This window comes from Oculina patagonica, chromosome 5 (genome assembly GCF_052425735.1).
Source record: "Oculina patagonica isolate OP01 chromosome 5, crgOcupat, whole genome shotgun sequence".
Classification (NCBI taxonomy): Eukaryota; Metazoa; Cnidaria; class Anthozoa; order Scleractinia; family Oculinidae; genus Oculina; species Oculina patagonica.
This window is the reverse complement of record NC_135762.1, coordinates 16322171-16336123: the sequence shown is the minus strand read 5'-3', so window position 1 is coordinate 16336123 and position 13953 is coordinate 16322171. Positions and strand designations below refer to the sequence as shown.

The 13953-nt window shown below is 41.6% G+C and overlaps 1 protein-coding gene and 1 pseudogene across 2 annotated transcripts; both read left to right on the top strand.

Annotated features, from left to right (window-relative positions):
- Nucleotides 1-230: 230 nt before the first annotated feature.
- Nucleotides 231-5302, top strand: LOC144655023 (uncharacterized). The gene is made up of 2 exons (XM_078515242.1): nucleotides 231-285; nucleotides 1128-5302. The coding sequence occupies exons 1-2, from the start codon at nucleotides 231-233 to the stop codon at nucleotides 5300-5302; spliced, it is 4230 nt and encodes a 1409-aa protein (XP_078371368.1).
- A 2312-nt stretch (nucleotides 5303-7614) lies between these two features.
- On the top strand, nucleotides 7615-13676 carry LOC144652978 (uncharacterized; annotated as a pseudogene). Its single transcript, XR_013570642.1, has 2 exons — nucleotides 7615-7768; nucleotides 8846-13676. The product of XR_013570642.1 is annotated as an uncharacterized LOC144652978 (transcript).
- Nucleotides 13677-13953: the final 277 nt, after the last annotated feature.

Below are 13953 nucleotides of genomic sequence, written 5' to 3'. Positions count from 1 at the left end.
ATATGGCACTCCGTTCCACCGTGCCATTATTTTGTTGTTTTGTTATATTAATAATTTTGTTATGACGTACCCGGTGCGGTGTACACCATCCATGACGGCCGATTTCCTACGAAAGCTCTAGAAAGCGAAACCGCTGCGAAGCCACAAGCTATGAACAATCAATTATTCGAGAACGTTTCCATCCAGCTGGACTTATTTAATTCCAATTTATAGTCGTGAACCGTTTACCAATGAATTCCTTCGTCAAAATTTTACTACCTTTGAGTCTATGTAGTATTTATAGAGGTAGGTGACGCATTATTCATAGTCAGTTTAAAAGAAACCCGCTACCGTAGCAGGAACTCTAACACTTAAGATCTGTGGTCTGCAATTAGCTAACTTATTCTTACTCGTCACATTTGTGACGTCCCTTTAACAATGCTTTGTTTTTAAAATATTTCTGAACTGGTGAATATAGATATATATTGCAAAAACGAGACAAACAAGCATATGGTCAGCTTGTGTCACTTTCGGCTTTCTTCCTCGCATTTTAAAAACGCATAAACTACCGAACAAAGCTGAGGCACCGGTTTAATATGCACTGCTGGGAGCAAAGTTATAATAGGCGAAAATGTAACGAATCACATCATGACTAGGTAGAACCCTCGACCAAAAACGATTGTAGTCGATTGTGTTTACAACGGAATCCTGATTACGACGACATCGTGGAAAACTGACAAAACTGGTCTCGGGTGATTCCATCATCAATTATTTTCCTCCCGTGTTTGCCATTTTCCATATCATTATCATTTTAGACGTCTTAATTGCGACAAAGACGGGCTCTTGACTGAAAAACGTATTATGTAGAATGTAGGCACGCAAGTGCTTTTATGGGCTCTTTGCAGGTACAAATTCCGCGATTTTGGAGGGCAATCTACGCTCTGGGACATTCAAAACAAATAACGTCAAGCATGGATGGTTAAATTCGCCTTGTTTTGGATGTCCTAGTGCGTAGCTTGCCCTCCAGCAAGGTGTTTTTTTGTACCATGTGACCGTTAGCTGCAAAAGGATCATTGAAAGCTCATTATATTTTTCACAATAGGTCTCGAGTAAATCATTTTCTGTTGCGTTTAATTTTCTTTTCACAGACTCAGTTTTCTGTAAAGACATCTTTATTTCCCGTCATCATGGAAACAACTTACCTTCTTGCGGTAAAACGATTCACACCGCCTGTAAAACCATTGCTCTTGCCATTGCACAGGCGCAGTGGAATGACACCATCTACATCGATGGCACCGAGACGTCACGTGATCCATACCTATGTCTGCCTATGAATCCACATACAGGAGGAATTTACATCAACAAAAGCTTGTCTTTGAAGCGATTTGGCAACGCTGAGGTATTTCTTAAATGTCACTCCTCGAGGCAAATCGTGTTTGATGGCAGCAACGCAACCGAGACTGTAGTCATAGAGTTACAGGGGCTCACATTTTTTAATAGCTCTGTTACCGCTCGAAGATGTTCGCTGCACATAAGTAAATGTCTCTTCACCCATGCAGTGTCTTTTCCGAACGCAACGGCTGTCGTCAATTTTGAGACTTTTCAGGGACAGTTCTCTTTGACAATACGGGAGTCCGTTTTTAGTAACAACGACTTCCCTTGTGTTTGTGTTGTCGGGAACAGCCCTAAAATAGAAGTCCACGATACGTCGTTCATCAACAATACTGCTATTTGGGAAAGCCTTAAATTGGTTGACGTGGCCGTTTTCATGGTTCTATTAACAAGCCAGCATTTTGAATATACCTTGTCTATGACATTAATCAATATCTCATTCGCAAATAACATGGCGCCCTTCGGAGGATGTCTTCACGTTCAGGCAAAACCAACTAATTCTGCAAACAGGCAAACGATGAAAGGTCACAAAAGGAACAAAGGTACCATTCAAAAGGACGTGAGCATTATTCCACTGTCGTACTCGCCGGATTATGTCACCAGGCAATCAACGAGCGGGCGCATTACAATGAATATTAGGGGAGCAAGCTTTCGTCATAATGTTGGAGGAGCAATCACTGTGCGCTGGCAAGTTAGACATGTAAACATTTCCATGGTGCAGTCTGATTTCATTAATAACAGTTCCCCATTTCTGGGTGGCGCCCTGCATGTTGAAAGCATTTTCGCCATTTTTTTACAGATCGAGGACTGCAAATTTGTAGAAAACAGCGCCAAAAAGGAAGGATCAGCGATATACGCGGCGGCATTATTTGCATCAAAGACATGTTTAATAATAGTTCGAAATGCTTTGTTCCTGAGAAATATTTTAAACAATGCTGATTTTAATGAGTATGAAAACGTCGGTGGCACTCTAACACTGAACGTACCACATGGTTACCTGAAAGTACATTTAGAAAACGTTTCGTTCATGTTTAATAAGGCTGCCAAGGGGAGCTCAACTTTCCACGCGGAGGGGAGTTTTCAAGAACTTACCATTGTTAATTGCAGTTTTGTTGGAAATTCACAGGATGAACGTTCCTTATCAGTGGGTAACACTGTCTATATCTACTCTGACAAACTCAATTTCACTCTCACTGATACGATAATTTCTGAAAATGAAGCAAAGCCTAGGATCGACGATTACACATTGGAGGGACAACCAGTTCATTTCCACGTGGAAGGTTTTTTACTTGCATGGATGAACATAAGTGGCTTGCATTACACGAACAACAAAGGAGGAGGAATTTCTTTTGTACTGGGCTCAAGTAAGAAAACCAATTCAACATTTTTCTTGCAAGACTCCTGCTTTGAAAACAACGAACTTTTTTCACTGGGGATTGAGTTCGAATCAAACACCTCACTTCAGATAAAACGCGTTATGCTCACGTCGAACTCATTTGTAAGTCCTGCGTTCCATTGTCTGGCCCTGTTTTTCCTCTATGCTACGAACGGACAGGGAAACCAGATAGCGATGCAAGACACCACCTTTGCAAAGAACTTAGTACAAAATACGATATTATTGATTGGATTTCCACCTGATGCAAAAGATCCTAAGGAATGTTGCAGATGGAACTACAAAAACCAAGCCCGATTTACAAATGTTACTTTTCGAGAAAACCAAGCGGAAAATTCCACTGTGTTACGAATATCAAACGGATGGAATATACTTAGCAACTGCCGATTTGTTGACAACTTTGCCGTTTATGCCGTTTCTATTTCAGAGAGGTCTACAAAGCTTGATCTAGTCAACACATCTTTTGAGCAAACGCAAAAATTGGCAAAGGCCACCGCCGCCCACTACCCTCACTTTAGAGGATTCATATTTTATGCAAGCTCAGGACCTATAAATCTAACCAACACGTCTCTCAAAGTTGAATCACCTCAGGACATTGATGCGTATTTTATGATCACAGGTACAAGCAAAGCACATATTGATAATTCGACTGTCATTCAATGTCCTGTTGGGACGTTAAAGACCAGCACAAATTTTTCGTACTTAAGTTTCGTTTCAAACTGCTGGCTAGTTAACGAGACACATTATACCCATTCACAGTCCTTTATTTTCAGTTGTAAACGATGTTCCCCGGGATTTTACAGTGTAGACCCATTTGCAAACAGGTGTCTACCTTGCCCATTTGGTGGAAACTGTACAAGTAATATTGCCGCAAAACCAACTTTTTGGGGGTTTCCGTCGTTATCGGACCGTGGATCTATCAACTTCCAAAAATGCCCAACCAACTACTGTTGTCCCTTCAAAAATATCAGCTGTCCATATGACAACCAGCATTACTTGTCCATCGGATGCTCTGGAAACCGTTCTGGTTTCCTCTGCGGAGAATGTAAGCCTGGTTTCACAGAAACTTTATTCTCCGCACGATGTCGAGCCAACAATGTCTGCACGGATAACTGGTTCTGGCCAATTGCGTTGCTCTACAGTTTGGCGTTTGCTTTCTTCCTTCTTTGGAAAAATCCAATTGTACGTTTAATCAAACGACTTTTGCCACGGGGAGGAACGACCCCTGGCGGCCATCTTGAAGCCGACTCGTTGACAAATGACAGTGGATACGTGAAGATAGTTTTCTACTTTTACCAAGTCGCCCATTTAGTGTTCGTGTCCGAAGACATTGAAATGCACTTAGCGGACAACTACTTGCTAACTCCAATGCTTGGCTGGTTCGACTTTAAAGCAGTTAGTTCAAAGGACGGCCTGGTCTGTCCATTTCGCGGACTTACAGTGCCTTCGAAGATATTCTTGCAGGCCTCTCAGGTCTTTGCAGTGTTATCAGGTGTCCTGGTAATTTTTCTTCTGCATGGAGCTGTGAGGAAAGTGCAGAAAATATCCCCAGCCATGCCTTCCTCTGGTCAGTACCTTAGTGCCACTACAGAGTGTCTTCTGCTTGGCTATTCAGCACTAGCAAGCGCAGCCCTCAAGGCGTTGAACTGCGTGGAAATCCAGTCAACCTCTCGCTTTTTCTACGATGGCAATATCCAGTGCTGGCAATGGTGGCAAAAACTATGCGGTGTTTTTCTGGCTGTTTTCATCATCCCTTTCGTTTTTGTTTTGTACCTTGGATCTAAACTTCTTAACGGAAGAGCCATAACTGCAAAGCAGTTTTTGTGTGCTTGCATTTTCCCATTGCCGTTCGCCATTTTTTGGATGGTTACCTGCAGAAAAGCCGAACACGAAACAGAGGATCAAGACGATCAACGTGTTGGTGGCGAGCTGACACCTTTGTTTCAGCCAGATCTCGCGACCAGGGACGAGCAGTCTTGCCGTCGGGATCCAACGGACGATGTTGTTTACGGTCCTTTCAAGAAATGTAGTGACGATCAGGGTCCAGGAGCCGAGTACTGGGAGAGCGTTTTGATTGGTCGTCGTTTGGTTCTGATCTGCCTACACACTTTCATTGTGTTTTCTTTCATTCGAATGGTTTGCTTGAGTGTCACTTGCGCTGCTATTCTTGTGCACCATATAAGGAAGAAGCCATTCAAAGCCCCACGTGTTAATCATGTGGAAACAGCCTCGTTGAGTGCCCTACTTGTTTTGGCAGTCATCAACATGGCTCAAGTAACGCTTAGCATGAATGGCGAGCTTCTCTCGGAGCAGGAACGCATTTGTTTGACAGTGTTACATGTCGTTGAAGTGATCATTCTTGGAACAGTTCCCGTGATATTTGTTGTGGTCATTGTTGTTTCTGTCACGTGGCGGTTGATCAAACTTTGCCAGCTTTGTTTGACGCACTTCTATAAATTGCTTGTAAGTGTCTTGATTTCAAATCATTGTACAAATCATTTTCACGCTAACATATTTAAAAGCGTTTTAGCAGAGTAACTCTTGTAGCAATTTAAGAAAGAGGGCACTTAAACAAGACGTTTCAGTATAAAAGGATCCTGGCCTGCCATTCTCTAGCCCAGTCAACCAACAGCCTTAAATGCTAACAAACAACTTACGTATTTCTTTCGACAGTTACCGTTTCATTTGTACTCGGAATATTCGGTTAAGACATTAACAGTTTTATTACATTTTGCCATGGCATGTTTAGGTTTGATGAGATTTTGAAGCATGTATAGTTTCCAGGACAGTTGACTCCACAATGTGTTATGACTGCAAAAGTACTAATTTGCATTTTAGGCCCAAAAGCTATGATATGTGGCAGGAAAACCATTCCTTTTACGACAGAACGTCTGTAAATACATTGTAAGAGAAAAGGAGATACTGTCTTAATATTCCAGCACATTCTGAAAATTACTATCAATTTACACTAATTTGAGTCAATCGTTAATGATGACTGTATTTTTAGTTTGGGATGGAAATAAAAAATTCGCTGGTGGATCCAGGTGAGGCCTACCTGATCGTCGCCCCCCTCCCCTCTACCCCTTTTTTGGCTCCAAAATAATGCAGACAGAGAATTGAAGAAACCTTTCTATCACCTCCCATTTAAAGAAGGCCCCACCCGTTCCACCCACCTTTTGGCAGATCTGAATCCACTACTGAAGTTTTAAAATCCAATTTTTTTAAAAAATTTCCTTAATCATTACTTTTTTCAATTGCTTTTTTTAAGAAAAGAGTATTGATGCCGAAAGTACTAGAAGAGGAAAATTACTTTTATTGTTTAACTATTCTCAGACTCTTGCGATAAGTAGTATCTCATTCAATCTTACCCTACATGACCACGCCACAAAGAATCTAGTACTCTTCCCAGTAGACCACGACACCCAACATTTTTTCACTCTCTTCACGGTAATCGAACATACATCACGTGCTATGTTTGACTGTACCACATGTTCAACGTTTTTTGCATGACGTGAGATGGTTCACGTGGTAAAAAGTACTCTTACGAACTTAAGAAATGTAACGTTTGCGAGCTGAACTAAATAAAAATTTAATTGAACCGTTTTTAGAAAGTTCGAACAATCACAACCCTCTGTCACAGCAGTGATGACGGATTTTGCGAGTTAGATACTAGTCGACGAGAAAAACTATGCAACTCTGTGTGATGTTGGGAGAAAGACGTGACCATTTTTCGTCGGTTTCAGTCTAAGCCAAGGTAGACTACTGAATCCCATGATTAAGAAAAGTTAATTTTGGAGTACAACCTAACGTACCACGTGAGGCATTTCAATAAACGTGAAGAGGCTGAAGAAAGATCTTGGGTGACGCGGCCGACTGGGAAGAGAAGTAATTTTCACTGTCTTAAACTAATTCAAAACGACCCCGAGACAGAATTCTACTACCCAGCATTTCGTACCTTTATCGATTTATTTTTAGAGTAATCGTTTCTTTCTAAATAACGTATTCAGTATATAGTGCAAGCCAATCTGCATAAGGCAATCACCAACCAATAAATGGGAATGAGACTGGGATTTGGGCAAAATATAGGTTGGGAAATGGGATTTGAGTTTAGAAGTGGGATTTACCCCCCCCCCCCCCCCCTATACCGACAGCTACCATCCCTTTGGGCTCTGTGTTACCAAGAATAAAAGCATCCTCGCTCAGGCTTAGACCAAATAATAGCCAGCTTTCTTTCTTAGTCCTTTGTGACATTTGCAGGAATGTTAATTTGTTCGGTATTAAGTTAGATGTGGCCACACTCCAGTAAAGTGTATATTGGCCGTAAATTAGTTCAAGGTTTTTTAAAAAACAATAAGGAGGGTCCCATTTCCCAGCCTATTTTCCAAATCCCAAACCCAGATCTATTGTTTTTGTTTGTGATTCCCAATGCCAGTGTCCCAAATTCCATTTTCCCAGTGAAAATTTCCCCAAATCCCAGTTGCCATCTTACCGCTTTAGGCCCCTCATAAGTAACTGATTACTTATCATGATCAATCTGAACGTTAATTAGCCCTGACAACATAGTGGGATGTGCCACTGTTGTACCTGTACAAACATACCAGACACTTTCTTCCAGCATCTTCAACTCAACATTTTCCATAACTATTTGACAGGAAAGCGTTTTTCAATCTATCTCATTAGAGGTACCTTGCACGCTGTACTGAATGCATGCAACCGACTGTTGTCTTCGTCCCCAGACTGCCCTCGATTTCTGATTTCCGATTTCACGACCGAAACCTGGCGACCACACCGAATGTGGAGCCCGTGGACTCTGGGAACGAGATAGAAAACACCAGAAAGCTGAACCGCTGTGAAGCCACAGCCCACAAGTTTGAGACGATCAACAATTTGGGACCGTTTCCTTTCAGCTGGACGTATTTGATGATCATTAATGGTCGTGAACTTTACCAATGAATTCCTTTGTTAACATTTTACTAGCTTTGAGTCTGTGCGGTCTGTATAAAGGTAGGTGACTCCGAAATCCAGATAGTTTACACTGTAAGGACCCGGAAATCCTGATATCAATTATTCATAAGCTAATTAATATTTATTCATCAAACCGGTAACGTCCCTTTAATAATGCTTTGTGTTTTAAAATATTTTAATCTGGTTTATATATATAACAATAGCGTGACTAGCAAGCCTCCAGTTTATGATGTACGTCGGCTTGTGTCACTTCCGGCTTTCTTCCTCGCATTTTTAATAAGCATAAACTGTCGAACAAACTGCGGTAGCCGGTACAACATGCACCACAATAGGTTAAGATGGATGTTTTACTGCTGAGAGCAAAGTTAGAATAGGCGAGAATGTAAAGAATCAAATCATAACTCGGCAGAAACCTCCAGCAAAACGATTGTGGTCGATTGTGTTTACAACAGAATAATGTTTCACTCGACATCGCGGAAAACTAGTCACACTGACAAGTGGCCTCATTATCAGAAATTTTCCCACCGTATTTACTATTTTCCATATCATTTTTATTATTTAATATTATAGGTCATTATTACGACAGACATCTCGAGGAGGCCGGCTCCTGAAGACCCTTGAAAAACGTAGTTATGAAGTATGTGTATTCGTTCGTAGCGTTACGTGACCAAATTCGAGACCAAACATATCCAATCCAGAAATTTATAGGAAAAAACACTATCAACTTTCCAATTGCGGCCTTTTTCTATCGAGAGTAATCGTTGTCCAGTCAAAAACTAATGATGTCAGTATTTATGTTACATTTTGCAAAACTGAAAACATACTAAGTCAGTCCTTGGTGTAGTAAGCTCTAGTAACTGTAGCTTCAGGACCCGGGCTCCAGGATTGCGTCATGAGCCCAAAGCCGCTAGTCACGCAAACATCTTCTCGACCCGCCAAGTCTTGTCTGTGATAACATAATTCAGTGGTTAACATTAGGGCAGATAGCTGTCTTCTCGAAATAATAGGTAATCCATGCACTGAGGTTCATCATGTAGGCACTTAAGCGTTTAATTAGAAAACGTGTGTTTTTTAAATTGTAAATCCTCTGTTGTTCCGTTTTATATTTCTTCACAGGGCCAGTTTTCTGTAAAGAGATCTTTGTTTCCCGCCACCATGGAAACATCTTGTCTTCTTGCGGTGAAACAAATCATACTGCCTGTAAAACCATTGCTCTTGGCATTGCACAGGCGCAGTGGAATGACACCACCTACATCGATGGCACTGAGACGTCACGTGACCCATACCCATGTTTGCCTATGGCTCCACACAAAGGTGGAATCTACATCAACAGAAGCTTGTCTTTGAAGCAATTTGGCAACGCTGAGGTATTCCTGGTCCTCCTGAGACCAATCGTGTTTGATGGCAACAACGCATCCGAGAAGGTAGTCATAGAGTTACAGGGGCTCACATTATTTAATAGCTCTGTTACTGCTCGGAGATGTTCGCTGCATGTCAGGAATTGTCTCTTCACCCATGCAGTGTCTTTTCCGAACGCAACGGCTGTCGTTAATTTTGAGACTTTTCAGGGACAGTTCTCTTTGACAATACGGGAGTCCGTTTTCAGTAACAACGACTTCCCTTGTGTTTCTGTTGTCGGGAACAGCCCTAAAATAGAAGTACACGATACGGCGTTTATCAACAATACTGCTAATTCGAATGAAAGCCTTCGAATGATTGATGTCGCTGTATTCATGGTTTTGTTAACAAACCAGCACAAAGAATTTCTTTCGTCTATGATATTAGCCAACATTTCTTTCACAAATAACATGGCGCCCTCCGGAGGATGTCTTCATATTCAGCCATTTTCTGTGAATTCTACAAACAGGCAACCGACGAAAGGTGGCAAAAGGGACAGAAGTACTAGTAATTTTAGAAAGGGCAAGGGCATGATTTCACAGCCCTACTATATCAATTATTTCACAACCCAGTTAACAAGGGGGCGTATTTCCATGTATATAAGTGAAGGAAATTTTTCTCATAATGTTGGAGGTGCAATCACTGTGAGCCGAGATGTTAGCTTTGTAAATATTTCCATTACAAAGTCTGATTTCATTAATAACAGCTCTCCATTGAAGGGTGGGGCTCTGCTACTTGAAAGTATTAACGAATTTTATGTACAGATCGAGGACTGCAAATTTGTCGAAAACAGCGCCAAAAACGAAGGATCAGCGATATACGTGATAGCGGTTACATTAAAGACTGGCTCAATACTAGTTCGAAATGTTTTGTTCCAGAGAAATATGTTACTCAATCCTGATTTTATTGAAGATTTTCCCATGGGTGGCACTCTCACACTGTACGTAACACAGGGCTACCTAAAAGTCCTTTTAAAAAACGTTTCGTTTATGTACAATAAAGCCGCCATGGGGAGCTCAACTTTATACTCGCAAGGGTACTTCCAAGAACTTACGATTGTTGATTGCAACTTTCATGGGAATTCACAGGATGAACGTTTCTCATACGACTGGAACACCGTCTTTGTCGCCTCCGTTCAACTTAATTTCACTCTCACTGGCACAATCATTTCTGAAAATGAAGCAAAACCCAGAGCCGACAATAACACATTGGAGGGACAACCACATTCATTTCCTCGTAGAAGCTTTTAACCTTGCACGGATAAACATAAGTGGCTTGCGTTACAAAAACAACAAAGGAGGAGGGATGTATTTTAAACTTGGCCAGAATGAAAAATCTAATTCAACGTTTCTCTTGCATGACTCGAACTTTCATAGCAACGAGCTTTTTTCACTGGAGATTAGGGCGAAAGCAAACACATTACTACGGATAAAACGCGTTTCGTTTACAAAGAACACCTTTGCAAGTTCTGCATTCCACAGTTTGGCCTTGTTTTTCGTCTATGTTACAGCACAGGGAAACCAGATAACGATGGAAGACACCACGTTTGAAAACAATACAGTAACCGACAGGATTTGTATTGTTTCGATTACCACCTGATGAAAAAGGATCCAAACGACTGTAACATCCCAAGATGGAATTACAAAAACCAAGTTCGACTTTTGAAATGTGTTTTCCGAGGAAACGGTAAACAACATTCAAAAATCTCAGTGTTGAGGTTGGAAAACGGTTGCAATATTCTAATGAACTGCCAATTTGTGGACAATTTTGCCGCGTATGGTGTTTTTATTGCAGAGAGTTCTACCAGTCTTGAGCTGGTCAACACGTCATTTGAGCAGACACAAAATTGGATGAAGACCACGACTGGCTTCTACCTCTTAAATTCTGATGCTGTTCGAGGATTCATATACTATGCAAGTTCAGGGCCTATAAAACTAAAAAATACGACTCTCACAGTTGAACGAATTCAGGATATTGATGCCTATTTCGTGGTCTCAGGATCGAGCACTGCATATGTTGATAATTCCTCGGTTATTCAATGTCCTATTGGGACATTAAAGAACAAGTCAAACTTTTCCCACCATCACTTTGTTTCAGATGATGCCTGCCCTAACGGTTTATACAAAGCCTTTTCTCAGTCCTTTATTTTCAGTTGTAAACGATGTTCGACAGGATTTTACAGCGTTGAGCCACTTGCAAAGAAGTGTCTACCTTGCCCATTTGGTGGAAACTGTACAAGTAATATTGCCGCAAAGCCAACATTTTGGGGGTATCCTTCGTTATCGGACAAAGGATCTATCAACTTCCAAAAATGTCCAATCGACTACTGTTGTCCCTTACAAAAATATCAGCTGTCCATATGACAACCAGCATTATTTGTCCATCGGTTGCTCTAGAAACCGTTCTGGTTTCCTCTGCGGAGAATGCAAGCCCGGATTTTCCGAAACTCTATTTTCTGCGCGATGTCGACCCAACGATCTCTGCACGGACTATTGGTTCTGGCCCTTTGCGTTGCTCTACAGTTTGGCGTTTGCTTTCTTCCTTCTTTGGAAAAATCCAATTGTACGTTTGATCAAACGACTTTTGCCATGGGGAGGAGCGACCCCTTGCGTTGCCATCTTGAAGCCGACTCGTTTTCAAACGGCAGTGGATACGTCAAGATTATTTTCTACTTTTACCAGGTCGCCAATTTAGTGTTCGTATCTGAAGACATTGAGATGCATTTAGCGGACAACTACTTGCTAACTCCAATACTTGGCTTACTTGGCTGGATCGACTTTAGAGCAGTTAGTTCAAACGACGACCTGGTCTGTCCATTTCGCGGACTAACAGTGGCTTCGAAGATATTCTTGCAGGCCTCTCAGGTCTTCGCAGTGTTAACAGGCGTCCTGGTTATTTTTCTTCTCCATGGAGCTGTGAGGAAAGTGCAGAAAGTATCCCCAGCTATGCCTTCCTCTGCTCAGTACCTAGGTGCCACAACAGAGTGTCTCCTGCTTGGCTATTCAGCACTAGCAAGCGCAGCCCTCAAGGCCTTGAACTGCGTGGAAATCCAGTCAACCTTTCGCTTTTTCTACGATGGGAATGTCCAGTGCTGGCAATGGTGGCAAAACCTGTGCGGAGTTTTTCTGGCTGTTTTCATCATCCCTTTCGTTTCTGTTTTGTACTTCGGATCTCATCTGCTTAACCAGAAGAGCCATATCTACAAAGCGGTTTTTGTGTGCTTGCATCTTTCCGTTGCCGTTCGCCATTTTTTGGATGGTTAGCTGCAGGAAAGCCGTCGACGAAACAAGGGAACAAGACCATCAAAGTGTTAGTGGCGAATTGACACCTTTGCTACAGCCAGACCGCTCGACTAGGGACCGAGCAGTCTTCCCGCCAACCTGAGGATCCAACGGACGATGTTGTTTACGGTCCTTTCAAGAAATAGTAATGACGGTCAGGGTCCTGGAGCCGAGTACTGGGAGAGCGTTTTGATTGGTCGTCGTTTGGCTCTGATCTGCCTGCACACTTTCATTGTGTTTCCTTTCATTCGAATGGTTTGCTTGAGTGTCACTTGCGCTGCTATTCTTGTGCACCATATATGGAAAAAGCCATTCAATGATCCACGTGTTAATCATGCGGAAACAGCCTCGTTGAACGCCCTACTTGTTTTGGCGGTCATCAACATGGCTGAAGTTACGCTTAGCATGAATGGCGAGCTTCTCTCGGGGCAGGAACGCGTTTGTTTGACAGTGTTGCATGTCTTTGAAGTGATCATTCTTGGAATAGTTCCCGTGATATTTGTTGTGGTCATTGCAGTTTCTGTCACGTGGCGGTTGATCAAACTTTGCCAGCTTTGCTTGGCGCACTTCTATAAATTGCTTCCCTTCTATAAGGGTCTTGTAAATTAGAGACCGTTAATTCGAGGCCACGAAAGGGCAACAACTAACTGCTCCTTAGAACATCTTCAAAATGTCAGTACATTGTAAAATTAGAGCGGCGAAAAAAACTGTAAAATCAATTAGAAGATGTTTTTGAGACGTCTTTTGATGGTCCACCATGAAATTCTGAAAGCGAATTTTAAACCTAACAGCTGGTGATTGTTAATGAGGATTCAGATTTCGAGTTTGGGACTCAAAGAGCTCCAATTTTGATTTTAAATCATTGTACAAAGCACTTCATGCTTACATATTAGAAAGTGTTTTAGTAGATTTTCTCTTGTAGCATTTTTAGAAAGTAAAACAGGGCACTTAAACAAGAAGTTGCAATGTAAAGGGGCCTGGCCTGGCCATTCTAAACCCAGTTGTCAGTCAACCAACAGTCTAAAATGCTAACAAACAACTTACGTATTTCTTTCTTTTCCTCACAATGTGTCATCACTGCAAAAGTACTAATTTGCATTTTGGGCCCAAAAGCTGTGATATGTGGGATATACCATTCCTTTTACGGCAGGAGGTCTGTCAATACATTGCAAGAGAAGAGGAGATGTTGTCTCGATATTCAAGCAAATTTTGAAAATTACTTTCAATTAACACAAATTTGAGGCAATCAAAATTGATGACTACACCTTTTTATAGGAAATTAACGCTTGTGTTAATTAAGGTATTTGAAATTAACGCGACTTAAATTAACGCGAAGGGAAAGAAAAATTACTTCCCAATAGGAAATTAACGCGAAACAGGGGATAACATTTCAAACTGAAGGAAAATAACGCGACGTTCATAATGAAAAAACAATGTTCGTGGTACTGTCCCCAAACGTACGGGTTTGGCAAAGGAATCTGAACGCTTCGAGCGTTCTTCGCAGTTTCAGTGATATTGGCAGATTTCCAGCCTGATGATATAATG

Coding starts and splice junctions, on each gene's coding strand:
- LOC144655023 (XM_078515242.1), top strand. CDS start 231: ATGAATTCCTTCGTCAAAATTTTACTACCTTTGAGTCTATGTAGTATT. Junction 286..1,127: donor TCTATGTAGTATTTATAGAG/GTAGGTGACGCA, acceptor TTCTTTTCACAG/ACTCAGTTTTCTGTAAAGAC.